This window comes from Crocuta crocuta, unplaced genomic scaffold, assembly GCF_008692635.1.
Source record: "Crocuta crocuta isolate KB4526 unplaced genomic scaffold, BGI_CrCroc_1.0 scaffold219, whole genome shotgun sequence".
In the NCBI taxonomy this organism is placed as follows: domain Eukaryota; kingdom Metazoa; phylum Chordata; class Mammalia; order Carnivora; family Hyaenidae; genus Crocuta; species Crocuta crocuta.
Window position 1 is genome coordinate 6879896 of NW_027551572.1, and position 26803 is coordinate 6906698.

Here is a 26803-nt window from a genome sequence, read left to right on the forward strand (position 1 = left end):
AAAAGTCTCCTAGATGCTAGGGAGGTGATGAAAATGTCTAAGTAAGTCAGTGAGATTTCATTCATTCTAAGTAAATCTGCATATTGCCTATGCTTTTCTTAAAGCTTTGTATTCTGTCCCTCGTTTCCTTAATTCTATTATAACATCCAAAGCAGCAACTCATCTGAAATTTGTTGTTGATTAAAAGGAAGGTGTATGTTTATACATGCATATTTGTATTTGGGTATATAAAGTATTTTCAATTAATACTGACTTTTATTTGGTTATCTTTTTTGAATTAGGACTAGAGGAAAAACCTACTGATTCATTTTCAGTACAATGGTTTCAGCTGGCAAAAAGTAGAGTTTTTATTCTAAAGTATATTAACGTCTGTATTAGGTTTTTTTTTGTTTTGTTTTTACTGCTGTAACAAATTACCACAGGCATAGTGCCTTAAAACAACACAAATTAATAATTTTACAGTACTGTAGGTTAGAAGCCTGAAATGGGTCTCACGGGGCTAAAAATAAAGGTGTTGGTAGCCAAGTCCTTCTGGAGGTTCTAGGGGAGAATCCATATATTGCTTCACCCTTTCCATATTCTAGAAGCTGCCTTCCATCATTGGCTCTTGGCCTCTTCTATTAGCAGAGTCAGCAAAAGCAGGCCAAGTCCAACTCACACTGCTGTCTCTCTAGTAATAATGCTTTTCCCTCTCTGTTCCATCATTTAAGAGCCCATATGATCACACTGGGCTCACCAGGAAACACCAGGATAATTTCCCTATTTTGAGCCTTGACGTAGTCACATCTACAGAATCCCTCTTGCCACGTAATCTAATATAATCACAGGTTCTAGAAATAAGGATATGGACATCTTTGAGGGAGGGAGCATTATTCTGCCTATCACAATCTCATAACTAAACCTATCATCATTTCAGATCTTCTGGAAGTGGCATAAATTGCATTGTGTTAATGGTTCTGCCACCATCTTTAACTGCATCTATCTTTCTCTTCCATTTGGAAATGCCATTGCCAGATATCGCAGAGAACTGGAGGAAAGGGTTTGGTAGGACTAAGGGACTTATCTGTGTAGCTATATAGCAGGTCATTTTCCTGGGATCCCAATTTAGCACCTTCATCTGAAGAATGTGGATAATAGTGGCAGCTTTGTCTAGATCCCAGAGCTGTTTTTTAGTCATGAAATCCTCAAAACTGTACACTACTTTGCAAATGAAAGAGATGGTGCACTAGCTGCTGCAGTGGGTCCTAGGAACTGGAGTGCATAAAACCACCAAGAAGTATCATTTAGAAATTAAAACTTTTTTTCCAAAAATACAAATTGAAGAAAAAGAATCTTAAACTACATGACAGAGGATAAAATTGCTCATTTCCATTCTGAACCAGTATTTTATCCCTGTCCCCGGAGATAGGTCATTTTAATCTCCATGCATGTTTATCTTGTTTTGCTTTTTCTTCTGCGCTGATGTTTGTTATGCTTTGAGTAGATACTGATTCCCTTCTCATTAAGCCTGCAAACATCTAATCATTCCTATCTATTTTTTTTTCATTTTTAATAATTTCTATTTAAATTTTGGCAAATTGAAGGTCTAATTTTGCCCTTTGAATGCGTCTGCATTCAAGTTATTCAGGCAGGTTTTATCTCTTGGTTTTCTTTTTTTAATTCTATTTTGAGTTTTATAAAAATGAATGTTTCTTATTATCCCCCAACCCATAATTTTCTTTAGTGTACTTTTTGTTTAATTTTCTTTTGCCTTAACATTTTATTTTTCAGACACCTCTCATTGAACCTCACGTTCCTCTCCGTCCTGCTAACACCATTACCAAGGTAATGGGATGTACGTGGGCTGATGAGCGATCAGAGCTGTAGCTGCTTAGGTAACCACTGGAGGTGGCCAGTATGTCAGAGCAGCACATCAAGAAGCATTGGGTGCATCTTCTAGACAAAACAAATACTCAGTGTGTTTCGATTCTCAAATAAAAGTGACATGTCGTACAAGTGAACAACGTAAACATATGAACAAGTTGTATTTTTCAAGCCAGAGGCAGAAAGTGATTTAAGTATTCATCTGGTTTGTTTTCCTTCTATAAATTCTCCTTCTTCTTTCCCTCCTTTGACCGATTAAAATCCAGGTTCCTTCAGAGAAGATCCTCAGGGCTGGAAAAATTTTACGAAATGCCATTCTCTCTCGAGCACCTCACATGATAAGAGATAGAAAATACCACCTAAAGACTTACAGGTATGTACAATAAATCCAAAGGCTGTGCCCCACGCCCCCCAGATTCATGTTTAGTGAAACTGGAACAAACTTGCATTTTCTTGTTTTCCATCTGTGGATAGCATGTTTTATAATCCTCCAGGTTTTAGAAGATCTAAGCTTGTCTTAGATCCGTGCTTAGCTTTAATTATCCTTAATATTACCAGCAGTTACTGCTAAACTAATTTGCTTGGACATTGGTTTAATTGTGATAAACAAAGAGAAGAAAACTTCTCTATTTCTGTTCACTGGTGTTTTTTTAGGGGAACTGTTAGATTTAGAACGGATCCAACTAACATTTACTTAGCATTTATTTGTGCTTGAAGCCTTCTACCAGGCCATTTTCCCTATGTCATCCTATTTCATCCTCACCACAGCCCTGCTAGGTAGGTGTTAGGCCATTTTTCAGATGGTAAAACTGAGGCTCAGAGAGATTAAATAATTTTCCTTGTCCAAGTCACAAATCTAGTGCGTGACAGAGCCAGGGCTTAAACCAACCAACCTTGGTTGATTTCCAAGTTCATGATCTTTTCATTCATTCTATCATTCATTCATCCCACAAATTTATTAAATACCTACTGGGCACCAGATGCTAGTGTGTTCTAAGCCTCAAGGATACAAGAGTGAATAAAATATACAGTGTTCTTTATGGAGTTTACTTTCTACTGTAGGATTCATTCCAGTGTGCAACTGAGGATTCATGTCTGATCTTTCAGCTTTTGATTTTTTTTCACTTCACCAAGGGTTTAGGAACTAGAGTGGCCTATGCATGGCACACGAGCCTTCACTTTCTCCTTGCACCCGTGGTTCACCCTCATAGCGCTTTTTCAGCAATCACTCAACTCTCCCATTTAGTCTAGACATGACCTCAGAACCCATCAGACTTGGCCTGAGTCAAAACCCATTTGATTCACATGAACCAAATTCTTAAGACTCAGTGAAAGTTAGAATACAAATTTTAAAGTTTCCTTGAAGGATAAATATATTTCTAGTGACTATCAACTATGATAGAACCTGTAAAATTAGACCTCACTCACCCTATAGCAAACCTTTGAGTACATGTGCCTGAAGATCCAGCCTCTTTCCCAAGGACGGAGATGGCCAGACATGGCCAAGTCTTCCTTTTTGGATCACTTTTTCTGCACTCCTTGCAAACAAACACTCTTCCACTTGTGCTTGTCATGAAGATGTTTATAAGACCAAAACTGACAGGATATTTGTTACATTAATTGACCTTTTCTTGCATAGAATTTTGGAAATGAGATGGGATTTGAGAAAATTTGTTGTCTTATCAGCAAGACACATTACATTTCTTAAGAGAGACTGTTCATCTAGCCATTTTTTTAAGTTTATTTATTTATTTTGAGAGAGAGAGAGTGAGCGAGCATGCATGCCCATGAGTGGGTGAGGGGCAAAGAGAGAGATGGAGGGAGGGAGGGAGGGAGAGAATGTCTCAAGCTGGCTCTGTGCTGTCTTTATTTTCAGAGAGAAAGAGAGAGAGAAGGCATGCATGCCCACGAGTGAGATAGGAGCAGAGAGAGAGAGAGAGGGAAGGAGAGAATATTCCGAGCAGGCTCTGCACTGACAGCACAAAGCTTGGGATATTCTCTCCTTCCCTCTCTCTCTTTCTCTCTCTCTCAAAATAAATAAATAAACTTTCAAAAACATTTTAAAAATCATGTGTTACATATTCCCGGAGAGAGTTAAATCACTTTAACTCATCAAGTGAATCTCAAAATCTCATATGGCTAACGGACTTCTTTTTAAGTCTTTATTATTTTTCCCGACTTAAGATGTGACTATGCTTTTCCAAGTGTTGACTTGCGTTAGGGAAATTCCATTAAAATATGTCATCTTTATGACAAAATGGAAACTAGAAATCAGAAGCCATAAACTCCTTCTTGCTCCAGCATACTAATATTTTAAATCCCTGAAATACAGGTGTCATGTGTATTCCACACCCTATGACACAAATTAATGATCTGTTGGTAATAACCCATGGACTCAATTGGAAGCCAAAGGCATGGTTTCTCTTTGCTGCATCCCAGTTTAACTTCCTTGCCCCACACCTCATACTTTCTAGTTCCATCTCTCTCCTTCCTACTCCCCACCTGCTTATATCATGGCTGCAGTCGCCCCAGACACGGTATCACCCCGAGTGATCACCATTCTGTCAATTCCAAAGTGGCCAGAGATCATTAATGGAGAGGAAACCCAGTGATTCCATCAGCTGCAAGTGGCACAGAAGAATCCTTCTGACTGCAGGATTCTCATACCCTAAGCAAGGGCCCTGGTCCTCTGGGATCATCTCAGTTCCTTTTAGTAAAGATAATCATTGAATTAAAAGCCACACGGAGTTGATTATTTTATACCTTTATAAGACTTTTCCCATTAGTAAATTCTGAAATTAGAAGAGGCATATCTTGGGGCGCCTGGGTGGCTTAGTCGGTTAAGCGTCCGACTTTCGCTTAGGTCATGATCTCACGGTTCGCGGGTTCGAGCCCCGCGTCGGGCTCTGTGCTGACTGCCAGCTCAGAGCCTGGAGCCTGTTTCAGAGTCTGTATCTCCCTCTCTCTCTGACCCTCCCCTGCTCACGCTGTCTCTCTCTCTCTCTCCTAGAAATAAATAAAAAAAAATTAAAAAAAAGAAAAAAAGAAGAGGCATATCTTGACAGGTCCTATGTTCAGAACAAATAGTTACTAGGTGCCCCCTTTGCTCACTGAAGCTTTTTTAAATTTTTTTATGTTTTATTTATTTCTGAGAGAGAGAGAGACAGCATGAGCAGGGGAGGGTCAGAGAGAGAGGGAGACACAGAATCTGAAACAGGTTCCAGGCTCTGAGCTAGCTGTCAGCACAGAGCCCGACACAGGGCTCAAACCCACAAACCGGGAGATCTTGACCTGAGCTGAAGTTGGATGCTTAACCGACTAAGCCACCCAGGTGCCCCTCATTGAAGCTCTTTATGTGGGTGTAGACTGTTTTCAGAATAGCCCTGGAAATCTGACGGCCTTCTCAGTACATCTTGCTTGTAAAATGTTCTAGGACTGGACCTGAATCAGGGCATCCCAGGAGCTTAGAGAGATTCAGAATTCCTAGAACATTAGAGGCCATCTTTTCCTCCTCCTTTTTTAATAAATGAGAAAACTGACATCCAGAGAACTTAAACGATGTGGCCAAAGTCACATGGCTAATGTCTAGCAGATGCAGTGCTATATCTCATGACTCCTCAGAGGCTAAGCCTCTTCCTAAAGTGGCACAGCACCAGGAAACCCCCAGTGCAACTAGAGAGGAGCTCCTGAGCTTGCCCCCCAAGACAGTGCCATCCTTAGCCCGGGATGGGAGGCCACCAGTGGCACAGACCCCAGCTGCTCTGTGACTTCCTGGGTTGGCCGTTGGGATTCATTCCTAGGCCTTTCAGATTCCACTTCCTCCTCTGACCCATCATGCCACAAACACCTGCCCTACCCCTTAGCCCCCCTGAAGGTCTCAATATTTCCTAATGTGTGTGTGTATAATTATATGTTTCCTAACTAATACATGTAGCTTGCCCATCCCGACGAACTTACCACAGAAGGGCAACTTGGGGGTGAACGTGTAACTATGCAGAAAGCATGTGGAGCTCCTCAGATGACAAGCTCTGCAGAAGTGCTGATGCTCATTACATAGGACTTTTTTCAAAGAGATTTGCATCGCTAATTGCTTGTTTCTCCCAACACCCCTCTGAGGAAGATCAGTAGTATTACTTGAAAATATAAAGTGCTATATAATTTTGCACTTATAAGCGCCTTTCGTGGAGCACCTCCAAGTGCCTCACAAACATTAACTCATTCCTCACAAGGCTCAGGTGAAGGAAGTCAGAATGTCACTTTGCCCTCATTTTACACCGAGATTTTCCAGGACCAGCTCAAGACAAGAGAGTTCCTGGCCCTGGGATTAGCTTGCTAGATAACACACCCCCTCTAGCATCCCTTGGCACCTCCCTAATGCTCTTTCGTTGCTTAGAAGGTTCCCTCATGAGCTGAGTGGTTTTGTTGGTTTTTACAAAAGTTTGAGAACCCAAGGCCACACCATGCCATGCTTTGTTTGCAGTGGGGAGACCTCTTCTGTTGGACAAGCACAAGCGTTTTGGGAAGGTCTTTCAAAAGCCATCCCCCAGGCTTCCTCCACGAGGGAGGACCTTCCCATCCTTTGTGTCCCCCTCTCCTTAGGCAATGCTGTGTGGGAACCGAGCTGGTGGACTGGATGCTGCAGCAGACTCCGTGTGTCCACTCCCGAACTCAGGCTGTTGGCATGTGGCAAGTGCTGGTAGAAGACAGCGTTCTCAATCATGGTAAGATGAGCCCCAGTCCCTGGAAAACCCTTTCCCTGGGTAAGTTGTTGCTAACTCCCAAATGGACAAAAAAAGGCATTGCGATCCCTTCAGGGGCCTGCAGAGCCGGCATCTTCATTTAGCAATACAAATGCAGTGAGTGGATGCTATTGATTGCCACGTTCCGCCATTGTGCCCTCCTAACTTGGGAGAATGTATGAAGGGAAAATGAAATTGTGACCCAAGTGCATCAGTTGCAATTATGTTTATTAGTTTGCATTCACGGTTCATTGATAGTGTGATTATACTCTGTGCATAGCAGTCCTGATGCGGGGGCAGAATGAAGAGCAGGGAAATATGTGGCGAGGCTGATGGCTGATGGCAGGAAAGAAAAGAGTGAATTCAGAAGCTGCCTTTTAATGATGACGTTATCTGGGAGAGCCAATTTGTATCCACACAGGATGACCATATTTAAAATCAGGAATGTGCTCCACAGTTGCAGCCCCTGACACCCGCAAGGGCTATCGCTGGGCAGGGTAGCTGTTCAGGACTGGAGTGTAACTGTGGTTGAACTGCTCATGCCATTTGCTTAATGACCACTTTTCCAAACTGACAAACTATTAAAATCATTCGTTTAATTTACTAATGCCTGAGAATCTAATGATAGCTTCGCCAGTGTTTCTCAGACTTCATGCGCATACAAGCCATCTGGGACTCTTGTTAAAATGCAGATTCTGATTCAGCAGGTTTGGGATGAGTCCTGAGGGTCTGTGTTTCCAACAAACTTCTGGATGATGCTGATGCTGCTATTTGGGATCATATTTTGAGCAGCAAGAATCTACTACTTCCCTTTACCTTCTGGCGGTATTGGTGCTCCATCCTGAAAAGAGGCTTAAAAGCTTTAAGGCATAGAAATGAGAGATTCTGTCCTACCAAGATCTAAATCTTTTTATTTAAAAGGAACAAGGGAGAAAAAAAACTTTTAAAATCAGATCTGGATGGAAGTTACCCTAAATTACTGTTAGGATTATATGACCTAGCAACTTGGTCTAGTCAGTTTTGTTCAAACAATTAATTTTATTCTCTCTTTTTTTAAGTGCAGATAAACATGTTAACAAATAATACATATAGAAAGGGAAACATGAATCTTGATCCCTATAAAGTAAGGTTGTTTTAAGTCTGTGCCCGAAAACCATTATAGAGCATGACCTAGCAGTTGGTTATTTTCCTGTTTGGGACACATGTCCCACATGCCAGAAAATGTCACCAAGGCAATTTTTGCTGGTCACAGTGCTCATCTCAGAAAAGCTGGCAGGTTCTCGTAAGAAAGTGGTGGGGCCAGCCGGGACGGGCGGGTCAGAGAAAGCTGCGAGGCGCATGACCACAGTTGGGAAGTCATGTCTTCCAGCTGCACGGCCCTGGGCGAGGCGGAGTCAGATGGGTGAAGAGTCTCACCGCTTTGCCACCACTTGGCTCTCTTGGCCGACACCATCCGTTTGCTTCTGGTAAACGGGGCTGTGAGGCAGAGGGGCAACAGCTGATGTTTGCCTTCATGTTTCACATAGTGGACCAGGAGCACCATTTCCAAGACAAATATTTGTTTTATCGATTTCTGGATGACGAGCATGAGGATTCCCCTTTGCCTACTGAGGAGGAGAAAAAGGAGTGTGATGAGGAGCTGCAAGACACCATGCTGCTGCTGTCGCAGATGGGCCCCGACGCCCACATGAGAATGATCCTCCGCAAACCGTGAGTGAGAGCGCAGTACACCCTGTGTCGGTCTCCCAGGGCCACGGGCAAGCGGAAGCACAGCGCTCACCGGGGCCCTGGGGAAGCAGGCCGATTTCCAAAGTCCTGACCTTCACTCAGGGCCAAAGGGGAGGCTCTGGAGGTGTGACACAGCAGTGTTTGTCTCTTTTGTATTTTATTTTTGAGCCAGATAAAGCCATTTCCCTTTTGCATGAGTTAAAACTATATAGATTTCTAGTGGTTGGTTCAGGATGTCAAAACTAAGTCCACATATTAAACAACCTTTGGGCACTGGCAAACAGAAACTGCTCTGTTTCCATGCCAGAATGTGACAACCCCTTTCTTTCTAATGCAATAGGGCGGAGATCATCAGAACCATAGACATCATGCCTGTGCCTTTGTTCATTCATTCATTCCACACATCCTTTCACACCATTCTGAACCTTCTGCTCTTTAGCTTAAAGACACGTTCCTAAGAGAATACCACTGCTCCACTAGTGCTTTAAGACCTCCTTTCCATCAGTAAGATGCTCTCTCCCTTCCATCTTAAATGAAACCCACCTCACCTTCAGTAACAACCCATCAGCTAAACTGGAGGATTCTGAAGTGTTTAATCACATGGATTCAGAAAGAATGTATTGCACCCCTGTTGTACTCAGGGAGCTCTCCCAGTTACTATAAGACATACAAAGAAGCATCTGCCACAGTCCCAATCTCAGGGAAACCTTTTCAATAAGGCATGACTTGGCACTTGGTGTTGAGGCCACCACGCACAGGCTTATGAGTTTTTTGCTGGGAATGAAATGGGCCCTCCACCCTGTGGCCAATGCCAGCAGCTGTGGATGTTGATTATGAGTCACGGGCATGGCCAAACTTAATTTATTCATGGGTCTCAACAAGTGCATTAAACTTCACATGTCTTGTATGTCCCCAGGGCACTTTCCAAAAGTGCCAGTCCCTTAGGCCACCTTCCCCAACATATGCCCCTCATGCCAACTTACAGGTCTTCTTAGTGCTTCTCTGTTTTCCTTTCTTCAACATACTTCATTTATTGTCATATTATGTCCCCTTTGTCAGAACTTTCTCTTGGGTCTTAATGTCCACCACCATGTGTTTCATAGGCCTGCCCTTATCCTAGTTAGCACCATCATGTTTAACTCTGGAACACTGGTTCAGTTCCAACCCTTTATCCTCAAAACCCTTTCTTCAAACGTAAATTTTTTGGGAAAATCCAAACGATCAAACAGAAAAAACAGAACTTCACTGACCTAATTATGGGTAGCATCCAAGAACCTTGCCCAGCCAATTTATGCTCTATCTGTCCTGAAACATCACAGGGGTGGGTATCTAAGGGTACATAAGGGAATCATCAGGGCATGGAGAACTCAAATGAACACCTGTGCTTTCCTTCTGTGCTTTCTTTCATGTCAGTCAGCTTCTTCTCTCCCTTCCCCACATACCTATGTCCCATTGTACATCATTTTTACTTTCTCATCATTTCCTAGATCCATCCCCTTCTTGCTGTTCTTGACTCTTTCAGGCAAGCCAAAGTCATACAGTAGTTCTGAATCAGAAGTGGGACAGAATCAGAATCAGAAGTGGTTCTGAATCAGTGGGGCATTTGCAAGTGTAGGAAGATGTTTTGGTTCCTCAGTGCATGAGGGGGCACACTGGGCAGTGGTTAGGACCAAGCGTTGCCAAACACACCCAACAATACCTAGGACCCTACAAAATAAGGAGCTGTCCTGAACGTAAGGCTCCTGTTGAGAAGCATTGCTGTAAGCTCTGAGTTTCTAAAAGGCAAAGACCTATCCCATTTTATTTCATTCATTTGTTCATTTAACCAATATTTGATAAACAACTATTTTGTTCTAGATACTATATTTGTTGCTAAGGCTAAAACATCGAATGGGGGGTTTCTACCTCCTTCCTGGAGCTTTCTGCGTAGCCTGAGAGACAGACCTTAAACAATTAGTTATGCAAGGAATCATTTTATCATAGCTACAGTACATGCTACAAAGGAAAATGTAGTGGACATTGATAGAGTATAATATGGAGAAGGAGATTTAAATCTGGTGTAGAAGTTAGAAACGGCCATATTCCTGGCTCTGTGCACTCCACTAAATAGACCACCAATAAACTTTTGCTGTGTGAACAAATGAATGTACAAATGAACAAATGAATGCAGCTAATGTTCCGCAGCTCTTAGCTGCTTCAAGGGAAGCAGAAATGCCATTCGATTCACAAAGATTTTTTAGCATGTACCAAGAGTTTTGTTGTTTTTTTTTCCAAATAAGCAATAAAATGGTTCCTGCCTTTGGAGAACTGATAATCCATGAGGTGAGGCACTCCCAAATTAGATTCCGATGCACAAACACACTTATTGAGTGCCTGTTGTGTGCTAGAAACATTCATGCCTCCCAAGAACCTGAGGGCTCGTTCCATGAGTTAGCCTTAGAAAGGGAGCCTGTGCCTGTGCTTTTTTTCTTCCATAAAGCACTGAATTCCAAGATCCTTGGCAGCCCAATGATTCTTCAGAGAAAATTATATTCCAGAGGTTGGGTTTTTCCAGTCTATCACTGGAACATGCAGGTTTTACTAGTATTCCAAGACAGAGCATGTTGGGGTCCCTTGGGATTTTCTCATCTTTCCAGATTTTATGAAACAACAAAATTGGAATCGAGCTGGTAGTTCTTCTGACTTAGTAGTCTTAGATTTTCTTTATATTGGAATGATAGCCACCAAGAGATGGGAAAGTGAAAAAGAAGGAATCTAATTTTTTGAGACAGACTTTCAAATTTATGCATATGCACACATACTCTCTCTCTCTCTCACACACACACACACACACACACACACACACACACTTTTTTTTGGGTGGAGGAATTCTGATAATAACTTTGTAGTGTCTACTTTATTTTATTTAAGTGGAAAGAAAATATGCTTAGGTGATCAAGAGTTGGCAGTATCACTGCTGTCCTTAAAGAAACCACCTGACCACTTTGCTCCTGGAAACTCGAGGGGGTGTTTAAAGGTCCTGGAAATGTTGACTCTTTACTGCCCAGACAGACAAGTCATTAGGAAGTGTGGAGGCATGAGATGCATTGGCTCCATGTCGACCAGGGCAGGACCCCCCAATTTTTAAACTCAGCACAGCTGCATTTTATAATAGTCACCACTGCCAGAGAGGCTGCAGAACTCTGATAATTACTGGGAAAGAAATAACACAATATTCTTTGATGAGAAGATTACTTTGAGAATTTGATTGTATAATGAAGATGTTGCTTTGAAAGGTACTTCCCATTGTTCTGAATCTGAGACTCGCTAGCAAAAAAAAAAAAAAAAAGTGTCACTTGTTTTGACAGGCTACTTAGAAAAATTCTCTGTTTATTACATTAACTGCAGCATTTTAACTGTCAAACTATGAAAGAATGTTCTGTAGTTTAAAAAACAGAATAGAGCTTCAGGGGAAATTTTTTGGCATACTCTTGTTGCTATTGGTATTGAAAAAAAAAACATACATTCTGAATGTGAAATTAGCTTTTTATGTGGTGGCAGGCAGAGTGACTCACAATGCCCATCCTGGTTTCACAGGTGCAGACCTCGATGGCACTGGGGGGCAAGTGCTATAGAACAATGACAGTTTGATGGTGCTGTTGTTGCAGCTCACAGACAGAGGCATCAAACCTAAAATGAGCTCTTGGAGCTAATTGTTTTGATTTTGCTTTGTTTATAAGTCTAAAAACAAGAGGTTACCCTACAGCAAGTAGATATTATGGAGACCCTTGCCAATAGAAATGTTCATTCTGCTTACCTTTGAGCAGATATTTTGGATAGGGGGCCATGGGCAAAAAGATGTGGAATGACCAGATAAGCAGAATGTTATAAACTTGCAGCCAGCTGGATAAAAAGAGGCTTCAAGGAGACAAAGAAGGCTCTTGCTGTACATGGCTCTCAACCTCTTCTTCCAAGAAAAGTGAGGCATGATGTCCGACTGTTTAGCATGGTCCATCAGAAACCAGCTTAGAGGTGGGAGGGAAATGAAGTAGATGCCATTTGCCAAATCTAGTTCTAGGTAGATCTGCAATTCGGAAATTCCCTTAAAGCTTAGGTAGTTCAGAAGGAGATAAGTTAGTTGACTTGAGCAGAAGGAATAATATATACATATGTATATATAAAACAAAGAAACAGTATATAAACATGTAAAATATATATAGCTAAGAGAAAGAGAATCAACAAGGAGAATTCTTGGCAGATTCTGGAATCTTCTAAATGAGCCAGAAACTTGAGTTCATTTATTTCATATGAAAAATTAATATTTTCTAACATATGCTATGGGGCATAGGTTTAAAAGGAAACAATTTAGGGGCACCTGGGTGGCTTAGTCAGTTAAGCGTCCGACTTCGGCTCAGGTCATGATCTCACAGTTTGTGGGTTCAAGCCCACATCAGGCTCTGTGCTGACAGATCAAAGCCTGGAGCCTGCTTCGGATTCCGTGTCTCCCTCTCTCTCTGCCCCTCCTCCACTCATGCTCTGTTTCTCTCTGTCTCAATAATAAATAAAACGTTAAAAAAATTTAACAGAAGGAAACAATTTCAATGATCAAGTGATAGGAGAAAAAACCAGGTTGGAGTATGGGTGTTAGTTGGCTGCATTAAGACAGCTCCCTTGGGGCGCCTGGGTGGCTTAGTCGGTTAAGCGTCCGACTTTCGCTTAGGTCNCCACACATTTGCTCTAGAGGGCATATGAGAGGCTGTGTATTTCCTTCTAAATTAGTAGAGCCTCTTTTAATAGGGTCTTATTCTGTCCAAGCTGTTTTTGAGGGTGTGAAATTTGAAATCCTGATAATTATAGGGAAATTTGCTTCCTCAGGGGAACCCAGATTAGCAAGCCTAAAATCAGTGGTTCCTAGGGTTTTGATTTCTGTTGAGATATGCCAAGAAATGTTCAAAGTTGTGAAATTGATCCTCAAATGCAAATCAGATGAAAAGAGAAATATGAAAAAAAAAGAGAAACGTGACTTAGAGATCCTAATCTTTATGAAATAAGAAATTCACTGTGAATCTTTTCTTTCACTGAATGACAAAACTTTGTTTTTGTTTTTTGTTTGTTTTTTTCTGGAAAGATTGCTGTGCCCTAAATAAAAGCTTGTAGAATTTACCAGAAGAAATGATTACATTAAGTGGTCCATTTCTTGGGTTTGGGTTTATTGCCTCTCCTCTATAAAGGCAATTTACTACTTATCCCTCATGCTTATGTACTCAAGAAGCCAACCATTGGATCACTGCCATTGAGATTGAGATTGAGATTTGGGAGAGGAGAAGATGGATGTAGCTGCCCATTTACAGTGTAGGGTTCATTAAAAGATTTTAATGACCTTTTATTGTTAAAGCCAATGTGTTCATTTTAGAAAATTCGAAACTACTGAAAGGAGTTAAAGAAAAATAAATAACACCTGAAATCACATCTCCCAGAGATAATTAATTGGTAACATTTTGGTGCCTGTCCTTATTATTTTTCAATTCCTAACTTCTTACACTTAGTAATATATTGTGATATTTTTCCTTAAACTTAAATGTTCTTCTTTTTAATAGGTGCATAGTAGTCTGTCTTTTGACTGTCCCTAATACATTCAGTTAGTCCTTGTTGGATGTTTAAATTCATTCTCAAGCCCTTTCATAACAGCAGCAAAAAATAATATTTTAGTGTTTTTCTTGCAAGAACAAAGAACCCCCAGCCTGACAGGCGTGCAGGGGTGGGATTGGGGCCAGAAAGGTGTCAGGAAAGTTCCAGCAGGAAACAATAAGCTGTTTCACAGTAGATGAATGCCCACACCAAGAGTGCTAATAAATATGGCTGGGGAGTTAGGCCCATGGCAGACTGAGGGGAGTCTGCTATGCTCTCTATATGCACTGACTATTATTTTATACACATTTGGGGCACCACTGAAGAACATTAAAGAGAGGTGTGGATGGTCAGCTTTGCAGTCCATAGGTTTCTCTGCTGCCTGTGGAGAATGCTGAGGCTAAATACAGAATGCCAGATAGTTCTTTGAGGTTAAAATTAATTATATTTTGAGAATTTAATTACAGCATTTGAGATACATGCATTTGACCCAAGAGACTGCCAAATAAAATGAAAGTAAGTCTGGGCTCTGGAGCCTTGGATTCTCGTCTTACCAAATCACCAATAAGTACCCAACATCTCCAGATAACAAATCTCTTAAACTATAAAGTGAATTTAGTAATCCTGCTTACCTTCTCACAGCTTCACAAGGAGATTGTAAACAGAAAAACAAGTACAATTGTATTTAATCACAGCCAACATTTATTGAGCATATGTATGCTAGGCACTATGCTCAACAATGATCTAATTCAGTTCTTGCAACAGAACTGTGAGGTAGTTATTAATACCATCCCCATCTTAGGGATTAGAAAACAGGCATAGGTTAAGTCACCTGCCTGTGTTTATACCAACTCAGGATCTGGTGCAGGTGTGTCTGGCTCTGGAGTTTTCTATTCTTTACTGTGGCCTACCACCTTTCCCAAGCCAAACAATTCAAAATGGCCTGCTGAGTTTATTCTTAGAGCACTGGTGAAGAAAGACGTCATGGGTATTTGATTTAAAAATAATAATTACAGGAGCGCCTGGATGGCTCATTCAGTTAAGCATCTGACTCTTGATCTTGGCTCGGTCATGAGTTCAAGCCCTGCATCAGGCTCTGTGCTGACAGCAGGGAGACTCCCGGGGAGTCTGTCTCTCCTTCTCCCTGCCCCTTCCTTGCTTGTGTATGCTCTCTCTCTCTTCCTCTCTCTCTCTAAATAAATAAACAAACTTTAAATAATAATGATAATTATCACAGACTAATCTCATCTTACTCAATTATTACCTCACGGACCGAGTGAAGTACAACTGTTGTCATCTGCTTAGAAAAATATTCACATCAACCCATTAACCAGAATTATAAACAAAACTTAATAAATAATGTGTGAATCACACTATACAGTTTATATAGTTACCTTATATATATCATGTCCTTGAACCTCAAAACAACTCTATAAAATGAGTGGGACTTATGTTATTATCCACGATATAATTGAGCTTAGTAGGTGTCGAGTGCCTTTCTTGACATCACACAGAAGTATATGTGGCTGAACCAGGATCTGAGCCCATGTCTGCTTACTCCAAATCCAATTTCATTCCATTTTTTTGTCATGGAGAATATTTGTTCTTCATTGCCTTAACGTCACCCTCTCTAGTGTGTTTTTTGAACAAGAAGTCAAATCCAAAGAAATATAGACAGTCCATCTGTCCCTGATTAATAATTAATTTTTGCAAAAAATGTTGGGAAAAAAAGAATTTTTGCAAAGAAAAAGTAATAATGCATATACAGAGCATCTCCTCAAAAACTGTATTTTCTATCTGATTATATATACACATCATACACAAAGGCAGGTAGCTATACTCTCTGATGCCATCCAAATTTGTTTTTTTCTCAACTTGCTGCCTAGATGTTTTACAGGAAAATACTTGCACCTTTTCTTATACTTTACTTATACTTGCACCTTTTATTAAAAAAAATTTTAATGTTTTATTTACTGCTGAGAGAGAGAGACAAAGACAGCATGAGCAGGGGAGGGTCAAAGAGAGAGGGAGACACAGAATCTGAAACAGGCGCCAGGTTCTGAGCTGGCTGTCAGCACAGAGCCCGATGCGGGGCTCAAACACACAAACCGTGAGATCATGACCTGAGCCAAAGTCAGACACTTAACCGACTGAGCCACCCAGGCGCCCCTATACTTGGACCTTTTAAAGGGTTTAATATTAAACTTCTAGTGTGTCCCCGTAGTAACCACTTTTGCTGGAAGTATATTGGGCATATTCAGTTTCTAAACATGAAAAGCCTTAAATTACATTGTCCTAAAAACACTTAGCCCTCAGGGGCTTTAATCATGGATCTTTACCCATGTCCTGATGAGGGTGACTTCATTTCTCACAAATATTCATAAAGCATCTGCAATGGTAGACGATGCTCATTTCTAACCTCACAAAAAAGCAAAGAATGTACATAGGGATGTATGGGCTTTGCTATCAGAACTAAACAATGCCTAATTGCATCTGATAAACTTAAAGTGTTCTTTTCTGGGCTAAAGGTAAGGCGAAGGGGTGGTGGTATGGCAGGGAAGTAAGCAGACAGAGCTGGACAGGACACTTAAAATGCCCAGTCACCAGGTTCCTGGAATCCCTTTAACACGGAAGATCTCTTAAGAAGCAAGAGCCCTGGGAGTTAATGAAAAGCAACACGTTGTGTTGGTTTATTAGACAAGGGGGTGGGAAATAAAACCAAACTTGTTTTAAGGGAAGCAGAAGAGGTGAGCTCTCAAGATCTTAAGAGTCTTGGAAAATGATCCAAGTTTGAGAAGTGACTTATAAGCAGCACAGTCGGGTGGGATGAAGTGGAATATTGCAAAAAAAAATAAAGCATTCCCACCCCCCACCCCTCAGAACACAAATAATAAAGCATTTCCTTTATTTTGAACCATGACCATGGCTTACTAGATATTTATAACATTGACTTTTCTGGATATTTTCCCCCATGCACCAGAGAATAGGTCTACCAGATGACAGGTCTAGAAGAATGGGTTATTTACTCTCTCACCTGCATATTTTACCACTGGCCATGCCCATGTGCTGCTTGGTATCTGGACGAATCCCTCATTTTATCCACGTTCCAATAACAGAGGAACTCAGTCTCTGACCTTGATAAATTCCTTGATAAAACTGTATTTACCAGCAGCTTCCAATATCACCTGAGCCCTCCCATCCTTTAATGTATAAAATGCTTCTCCATCCATCCCCGTTTATTATCTTGTCTGTAACTAGACATTGCTGCCAGAATGCATCCCCTGCAGAAACTAGGCCTTTCCACAGCAGGATCCGACAAATCCACATCAATGTGGCACCACGCAGATTTGTAAAGAAGCAGGGATGCCTAATATCTCTCCCTGTGACATCTGGAGAAGGACAAGTAAAGACCAGGTACATTCACCGGCTGCCACTCAGAGCAGCCAGAGAGTCAATTCACTTCCCCAGCCTCATAGGTTACTCTGTGAAGGTGCATGGGGTTCCCTCCTCCCGCTTGGGGCATAGTGTTCCCTTGACTCTTGAAAGCCAAATTGCCTTCAGTCCTTGGGACCCTTTCATTACTGTTTGAACAGGCTGGGGTCTGATTTGCAGGACCTCTTCTCCATTTTCTCCCTGTCACCCCCGTAAAGACCAAAGCATGAGAGGTGCTTAATGCCACTGTTTGCCATGAGAAACCCGCTTTTAAAACGTGACTTTGCTCAATGATTGTGGTGGGGAAGGCTCACTTTTAGTTGTTATTAGGTGCCCTTTGGCGGGGGGAGAGAGGGAAAGCTGCAGATCATGATCGAGTAGAGAGGTGAGTCTTCTCTGAGACACTAGATGGCACAGCAGCTCTGAGCTGGCAGCCTTGGGAGAGGCTAGGCTGGCTCTCCGTCATCCCTGCCACAATCTGGAAGATCCACCTGGGGTAGGAGAGGGGCTCGTATTGGGAATCACCTTGGTGGGCGTAGGATGGCCACCGTCCTCCATCTGACCTCCTCCCTGGGACTTCCCTCAACTTTCAGTCCTAACGACAGGTCAGGTCAAGGCCCCTAGAAACATCAGTGAGTATGCTTGTGGCAGACCTCTCACAAATGCTTTTATTGCTTTGTTAACTGTGAATATACTCATTTTTTTAGAGTAAGTCCCCTCACACCTTGCAGTCCTGGCTTCTCTCACCTCGTTCAAGCGTGTGCTGTAAACAGAACCAAAAAGCTCACTGCTACCTGGGTAGATTGCCAAATGACAGTGGCCTGCCCTGTGATTACATTGACCACTTTGGACCACGGGGTTGTATCTTTCTTTCTTTTCTTTTTTTCCTTTTATTTTGAATGTTATTTAGGACTCAGAGACTAAACTGTTTTTAGGCTTTGTTCCATCCTGTTTCAAACAGCTGCCATGGGTTTCTCCACAGCACCCAGCAAGTCCCCGTGGAAGTTTTTGCTTCTCCGTAGTGGCTATTGCTGAATGGAGGACCAAGGAGTAGAATAAGCTGCCACATGGATTTCTGTGCAGGTGTGGTCTGCATCCCCATCAGAGCCGGCCCTGAAGGCAGTGGAGGCCATGTTTCCTGGCAGGTTTTGCTTTATGAGAGGCACGTGGGGGAGCATGCAGGCTGAAGCCAACCCCTTCCTCCCACCAGTTGCCAAACTACGGAGGATTTCCCAGGAATGGGGCCTTTCTGGGTATTTCGTTTCCGGGAGAGCTGCTACTCCTTTTCCTCCTCTGTCTGACAGGAGGGCCCAGGGCTTCTCTCAGGCTCCTCTCTGAGCTCTGTTTTAGAGAGCCAGTCTCAGGATTTAGCCTGGCAGTACACTCTGCCACTGCCCACTGCTCACTGTGGGGTGTGGGATAAGAGGCCACTGACCCAAGGGAAGCGGTCTTTTGATGAACCACTCTGACCCTCTCCTGCCCTATCTCATCTGCTGTCTTCCTCCTGTGGTGATCTTCTGTGAATATTGAATCTTCTGTGGCCACTTCCAGTCATTTCTCATATATTTTATTCCTATCTGCTGTCACCCAAGAACTCCTAAAACTCTCTGCTTGCCCGTAGTACTATTATGTGGTTTGGTGATGGTGATGCTTGTTTGTTTTCAGTACTGTTTAGGATTTTAAAATACTTTTCCAGGGGCATATGGGTGGCCTAGTTGGTTGAGTGTCCAACTTCAGCTCAGATCATGATCTCATGGTTTATGGGTTCAAGACCTGCATCAGGCTTTGCACTGTTGGTACGGAGCCTGCTTGGGGTTCTGTCTCCTCTCACTCTGCCCCCCTCCTGCTCATGCTTTCTCCCATTCTCTCTCAAAAATGAATAAACATTAAAAATATTTATAAAATACCTTTCCAATCAGACCGTTAGCACGGTAGATAAAAATATGTCCATAAAAGGGCTGAGCCCCACAGGTGCTGCTCGGTCTTGGATGGTCACCTCTGTCCAACCTGCCACTGATCTGGATTTAGTAACAATTGAGTGACTTCAGCTCATCTGACATGGGAGTAAAATCTAGAATTCCATAGAAAATATGTCTTTTCTGTCATTTTATGGGATATGGAGTAAGAGGTGACATTTAGTGTTTCCACTCTGTCTCCTTCCTTCATTATTAATGAACTATTTGCCTCAACACAAACGTTTGCCGTCTCAAAAGTGAGTTGTGTCGTGGGCACCTCATCTTACTTGATCTTTGATAGGAAGGAGGGCAGAGCGTAAGCCCCCATTCCCCTAGGGCACAGGACAAGAACTGGTCCATAATACTGCTGCCTTCTTCCTTGGGCAGACCCTCAGTGCAGCATGAGTTGTAGGAATGTGTGTGTCCATTCATCCAATGAACTATATTGAACATCCACCCTGGTGACAATGCCATCCTCCACTTGTGCTATATTTCCAGTATACCAATACTTTGTGTGTGTTAACTCCCGTGATCTTTATGACAATCCTGTTAATTATTCCCATTTTACAGATGCAGAAACAAGGTATTATGCTAATTGCATAAGTAGGAAGGTCCTGATTTAGATCTCCAGTCCAGTTTCTGCTTCCAGTCCGGTACCCTTTGCCCTACCAGATGCGGCTTCTCTTGAGAAGAGCAGGCTAGAGTTATGGATCTCTAAGCAAAGAGCATCCTTCAGAGTAACAGCAGCAGGACCATGTGCCATGGAAGGCTAGGGCTGAACAACCAATTTTAGCTAGGAGAGATGACATCTGAGTTGGACTTGTAGGAGAAAAAAATATAGCAAAGAGATGAGCATGTGGAAAGTCTTGGAAGCACGAGAAAGCTTAGCATGTTGAAAGGATACAGAGATGTCTGGTATGGCTGGAGCAGAGAGCAGAGCCATGCAACAAGGTGTGAAGAGAGAGGAGGCGGATGCGTCTGGAAAAGTAGATCAAGATCTGCCTTCACAGAGCCTTGAGTGATGATGAGGGAGCACTTGTGGCCTCACGGAGCTTGTAGTGCCTATGGCTTATCTAGGAGGAGATGGAAATGGCCAGCAAACTGTGGGAGCTCAGGAAAGACATCTGTTTAGAGATAAAAATTTAGGTGTCAGCATTACATAGATGAAAGGTGGGATTTATTTTGTTTCTCTCCTCCAACCCCCACTGCCCCCAGGGAGAGAAAACAAAACACTGAGCACAGAATGGATGGCAGAACCTGGGGACACAGTACAACTCAGGAAGTAAACAAAAGAACAATAGACCAAAGAAGACACTAGGAAATAATTAGAAAAGCCAGAGAGAGCCAAGGGTGTGGTAGGAGCTAGGGAGAAGGGAGCTCCAGGCATGCTCAGGTGTGTGGGGCAGCAGGGCGTTGAAGAGATTTCAGAAATTCTTCAAAGTCACCATCTTCACCTATCCTCTCTCACATAATGATGCAGGTCCTAAGAAGACTTAGCGTGGCTCATGGGGTAACCTTGAACTACTGTATCAAATGTGCAGTATGCTGCATTGAGGATTGGACAGCGTTCTTTGTCACATGTTTTAACTCTTGGATAAAATATAACCATTTTCTTTCTTTCTTTTTCATCTTAGAGAGAGAACATGAATGGGGGAGGGGGCAGAGGGAGAGAGAGAATCAAGACATAGGGCTTGATCTCACAACCCTGGGATCATGACCTGAGCTGAAATAGAGAGTTGTATGCTCAAACGACTAAGCCACCCAAGCGCCCCTTCATTTTATTTTTTATCAAAGTACAGTTGGCACACACAATCAGTTTTAATATAATAGGATTTATAGACTCTAATGCCATAAGAGTTGATCAGAATAGATTTCATATTGATTTGGATTTCCATATTGAATGGATTTCCAACTTTGAATCTGTCAAGATTTTAGAGCTAAATTCTGACCTTTTCTTTTCCCAGCTGAGTTTTCTTCCTCCCCATGGAGGTAAGAATGAGACTTGGCAACTGTTTTCCCTTTTAGCCAAGCTTCTAGGAGGGTCCATGCTATTTGCAGCTGATGTCAAGTAGCAGGAACAGCGGGCCACTCCTCATGCTGAAGAGCCATAATCCTATTATGCCCACCTGAGACTTTCACATTAGCTGCCTCTATAGTGGTAGATAGGCTGGGGTGATTCAATTGACTTTTAAATCCCCAAGGGTCCCAGTTTCAAAATCCCCATGTCTAAGTCAAGTAGTAGATTAGGCCCCTTACTAAGAAGGGCCGTCTCCTTTAGAGCCCCTGTGGCCGTAGTTTTTTCTTCGGTGTCTTTGGGTCCCATACTGTCTGAGTTCCACCCTGAAGCACTGGATTGGTGCACAGCTGTGTCCTTCAGTGGTGACCCTTTCACAGGAGGTAAAGCTGGCTGGTGACCCCCTGGGTCATGGATTCAGTTCCTGTCCCTTTGAATAGTCAGGATTAGGAAACATATCCTCTGTTGATGTTATAAGAGAAAGATACCGTATTCTTTTGTTCCCATCAAAGCTGCCCTTGAGAAGGTAATGTGCAAGGTATGCAAAGAGCTGTCTTCCTCCAGTTAGTCCCACTCAGTCAACTCCCTATATGATATATAATATGGCAGCAAAATTATTTAATCCATTCAACTACTTTAGGATATTTATAATTCAGTTTTGATTGCTCAAACCACTTTTCCAATAACTAAGTTTTAGATATAATTTATTGGCCCAAATGTCATACTTTATCTGTAAGTTTAACTTTTTCTTTTTTTAAAAAAAGATTTTTAATGGTTATTTCTTTTTGAGAGAGAGAGACAGAGACACAGAATATGAAGCAGGCTCCAGGCTCCGAGCTGTCAGCACAGAGCCTGACAGGGGGCTCGAACTCACCCACCGTGAAATCATGACCTGAGCTGAAGTTGGATGCTTAACCTACTGAGCCACCCAGGCACCCCTTTTTAACTTCTTAAGCAAGGGTTTGAACTTTGAAAATCACTTTGTTGTTTTTTTTCCTATTTAAATAAATATGCAAGCACCTTTGCTGCTTCATTAGCTCTCACATCTCTCTCAGGAAGGTATTGTCCCCAGTTTGCAGATGAGACTGAGACTGATGTCACATGGCTGCTGAGTGGTTGCACTGAGGTTAAAACTTGATCTGTAGACTCAGAATCCAGTGCTCTGTTCAGTACTCCAACACCCCCAAATTTATCCAACCGAGGAACACTTTTTAAAATGTAATGCAATTAAGGATGAAATACCACCAGTAGTTCATTAAGGTTTAAATGTTTAACATACAGTAACATTGAGTAATATCATAAATTGTTGGCATTTCAGGACAAAATACATAAAATAGACTGATGTTACATAATAGGTAACATATATGATTGCGACAATTAGCAGAGAGTAAATGCTACTTGTCCATCCATGTAGCACTTTGAGATTTGATAACCCCTTTGTTTGTTTTTAAGTTTCAAAAACATTAGCCAGGGTTGCTTATATTGCAGGGAGCAGTAGAAAACCCAAGTTACTGGTCAAGCATATTGATTATCATTGGTGTATAATTGAACCCTGCTAGTGATTCCAGAATAATCACACACATGAAAGATGATTAGGAATCCACTCAGTCCTCCAATGCCAAAATATCCATAACACTGCCATATTCTATCCTTAAAGGCAGACTGTTGGATACTAGTTTTAAAATAATTTATATAGAAAAAAAAAACTTTAGAGACTACACTGACTGACATCTCACAAAAGAGCTGTCATCCATGGGACAGATTTTGGGAAATGAGAGTGTGTGCCTTCCTTCTTTCCCTTTCTTACTAATCCCAGACACTACTGTTTGCTTTCTGCTCATCTCATGCCCTCACTTCTTTAGGGATAGGTGAGGAAATGTTGAGTCTGTATTAATCCTCTATTTGAGCTCTCTGCTAAAAACATATTGCATAATCTGAAACCATAGTGACAGCGACATTATCCTGTTAGGCTAAGATGTCACACAGGATCCCAGGAAATTTGGATCAGTCATCCAGCTGATGAAATCAATTGTTCCCAGTTCCGTTAAAAGACAAGTTTTGTGGTTACTGATTCTGATGGTAATGAAAAACAGTTTTTTAAAGCAATCATCTACAAAGTGACAGATAATTTAGCCAACTACAATATGAGTAGAGATGTTCCTCCCTCAGATTGGAAGGGAAGGGGACCATGTGCACATTCTTCCATCAAGGAGCACATTTGTTTCAAAAATCCCTTTAGGGGTTATAATGGCTTTTAGGAGCTTTCTCTCTGCCAACATCTTTTCACAGAGATTTCTCCTAAGAAAACCTTAAACACATTACTGGTCCCTGAATCCATTTCTGTATCTCAAGCTTTTGTGATGCCTTTTTCTCATTGTTTTCTTTTTATTTTTTTTTTTTGTAGACCTGGCCAGAGGACCGTGGATGACCTCGAGATTATCTATGAAGAGCTCATTCACATTAAGGCCTTATCTCATCTTTCTACCACAGTAGGTTGTCTCCTAGTTGAGCATGGTTGGTGGGGGGAGGTGTTGAATGCACTGTTAGCAATGATGGAGAGTATTATGGTTTGGGGATGGTGGTGAAGGAATGTCTGAATTTTTCTTCATAAATCACGCCTACTGTGTCTCATGAGATGCTAAGGAAGTTACACCCAAGAACAATCCCCAAATTGGATCAAGTGTTATCATGTTGTTAGTAGTTGTTCATGTGCCCTAAACCCTGAAGCAGTATGAGTGAGTAGGACTGGAAAATGTACTTCATTCTTCCAAATGAATCTTGGAATCCATATACTTAGACAAGAGAACCAGACCCAGGGGAGCTCTGAGACCGTTCCATGAAATGTAGAGGAAGAAGAGGGGCGCCTGGGTGACTCAGTCAGTTAAACGTCCGACTTCAGCTCAGGTCATGATCTCACAGTTCGTGGGTTTGAGCCCACCATCGGGCTCTGTGCTGCCAGCTACCTCAGAGCCTGGAGCCTGCTTCAGATTCTGTGTCTCCCTTTCTCTGACCCTCCCCTGCTCATGCAGTCTCTCTCTCTCTCAGAAATAAATAAAACATTTTTTAAAAATTTAAATTATTTCAAAAAAGAAAAGTAGAAGAATAAGAGAAGTCAAGATGGCCTGTCTTGGCCCACAGGGCCAGCTTTGCCCAGGTTTACTGCCCTATGGAGAAGGAAGCAGAAGATTCAAGGAAACATTGCCTCAGATATGTTAGGACACAGGAGTAGGGACCACTAGTGAAAAATAGCCCAATGGCTATGTCTGTCTCTGAATCAGGACAGAAATACCTCCTATAGAAAGAATAAAGGAATGTTATTTCAAGGTAGCACAAGTCTCCTATATGCTAATAATTCAATAATAATAGTAAATAGAAGTTATTATAATATTCACAGATCATATTCTGAGGCCCTTCAGCGATATCTACATACCTAAATTACCTGTCATTCCCAGCTCACTCACTGACGTTATGCTATCCCATGGTAGCAATGCCTGCGGTCCTTTCTCTGGGGATGGGTCAGATCTCTGCTGAGAGCAGTGAGGCACTTGCCACAGCTCCAAGCAGAAGGGCTCCAAACCCCTCCCCATTCAACTCAGATGGAGCTGCCTTCCATCCTTCTCCCACTCCACTACTGGGGTCCAGAAGCTTGCTCACCTACCTACATAGGGCATTCAGGGGTGTAGTCTAGCCCAGCCTCCCTTCCCACATACCACTGCCCTTGTCATTCTCACTCTCCATGGGAGGTGGGGATAGGTCTAGTGCCCGGGTGCCTCAGGTAGGCATCCTGAGCTCATGCTGTAGACACAGGTGAGGGGAGACTCCTTTTCCCTGCCTCTACTCCAGGTCCCCAGCATGCCCCTGCTGTGACTGGCCCAGCATGGTGGGATTGAGAGGACTTTGGGGAGTCTCCTTTTCTAGCTCAAACCCCACGTTCCCAGGCACTGGGGGACATTCTGAGCTCACTTCGTTCTTACGGAGTTAGACCCAAAATTTGCAACCATAATGTAGAATTTTAAAATAATTAGCTATGTAGGAATATAAATCTGCTCACACATTTAGCTACTTTTGAATTTTCCAACCTGTGTGTGGTGATGTATTATGTGTGATGCAAGGAAGAGCCTCTCATAGCAGCAGAGTCCTATCATATTCTCACCCGAGATGGAGGACTGGCAGAGAAATTAGCTAGTTCATACATGTGAAGCCATGTTTTATATGGTTTCTGAGGACATTCTCTTGTATGCATTAGCTCATAAAATATCCTTTGTCAGAGCCTTACGAATCTAAGGGTAGGGACATCTGGGCGGAGGCTCAGTCAGTTGAGCCTCTGACTTCCGCTTAGGTCTTGATCTCGCGGTTCCTAAGTTTGAGCCCCGTATCAAGCTGTCAAGCCTATCAGTGCAGAGTCTGCTTTGGATCTCTCTGCCCCTCCCCTGCTTATGCTCTCCCAAAAATAAGTAACTATTCTTTAAAACAAGAATCTAGTGGCAAATTTAGTGGAAATGGTCTAGACGAGACTAGCAGCCAGCAAAGTAGGGGATGGTTGTGTGAACAGAAGGACACACTCAGCACTGCTCAGGAGAACAAGTCCCACCCCACCCCCCAATCTGGCCTCTTCCAACTCTTTCTCTTTTTCTTCTAGGTGAAACGTGAGTTAGCAGGTGTTCTCATTTTTGAGTCTCATGCCAAAGGAGGAACCGTGTGTAAGTAGACATAATGGAATATTGTGCCTGATGAGCTTCCTAAGAGCATAGGCCATGGGAACCTTACTGCAAATGCTTTCCTTCTTGGGGGGCCAGGTCAGACCTAGCAGGACATCATGTGGCAGTTTGGTTTCTTGAGGCCTGAGGCCTGAGACTATTCCCAGCACGTGCCCATTATTATGCTGCACAGTGGTTTTCTGGTATCAGCGTGGTAACAGCTACCAGCCTGAGTCTCCACTGGCTCCCTGCTGACTCCAAGCAGTGTTTAAAGAGGGTGGGATGAAGTCACTGCTCCTCAGGAAGGACCCTGCGCAGGGCCTGTTTGTGCAGCTTCACTTCAGTTTGGTTTTCGGAGAACAAGTCTGCCTCTCGAGACCCTAGTTAGAGTGATAAATCACCCCGCTTTCTTTGTCTTCTCTCACTTCCACTATCAGCTCTGAGCCTGAGAGAATTTCTTTGCCCCAAATGCCAATGCAGTGCTAATATATTCTTATCTCTTTAGAATCCAACTTGTTTAGTTCTCTGAGGGCATTCAGAAGCAAGACATTCAAATTTGATATTAATAAATGTGAGCAAAATTGTTTAGGTCATCATGTTCCCCATGTTCTATAAAATCGTTCTTGGCAAACATGATTCCTGGCCTACTTGAGTCAGGAAACGCCGCTTTCTCTAATCTCCCTTGGAGAATCAGAGGACACATGAGAACACTAAGATTCTCAGAGTTCTGCAATAAAGAAAAATGTCCGTTCCATTTAAACTGACACT

General features: G+C 42.4%; 1 protein-coding gene across 9 annotated transcripts in view; it reads left to right on the top strand.

The window, feature by feature from the left end:
* Positions 1-26803, top strand: part of RAPGEF4 (Rap guanine nucleotide exchange factor 4) — a 288709-nt gene that overhangs the window by 199306 nt on the left and 62600 nt on the right. For 8 of the 9 annotated variants that reach the window (XM_077751097.1, XM_077751106.1, XM_077751099.1 and 5 more), the window contains 6 exons: positions 1771-1824; positions 2130-2236; positions 6463-6584; positions 8129-8312; positions 23743-23827; positions 25978-26038. In XM_077751097.1, the coding sequence (XP_077607223.1) occupies positions 1771-1824; positions 2130-2236; positions 6463-6584; positions 8129-8312; positions 23743-23827; positions 25978-26038 (613 nt within the window). The remainder of the gene's footprint in view (positions 1-1770; positions 1825-2129; positions 2237-6462; positions 6585-8128; positions 8313-23742; positions 23828-25977; positions 26039-26803) is intronic. The other variant, XM_077751098.1, reaches the window with a different exon arrangement.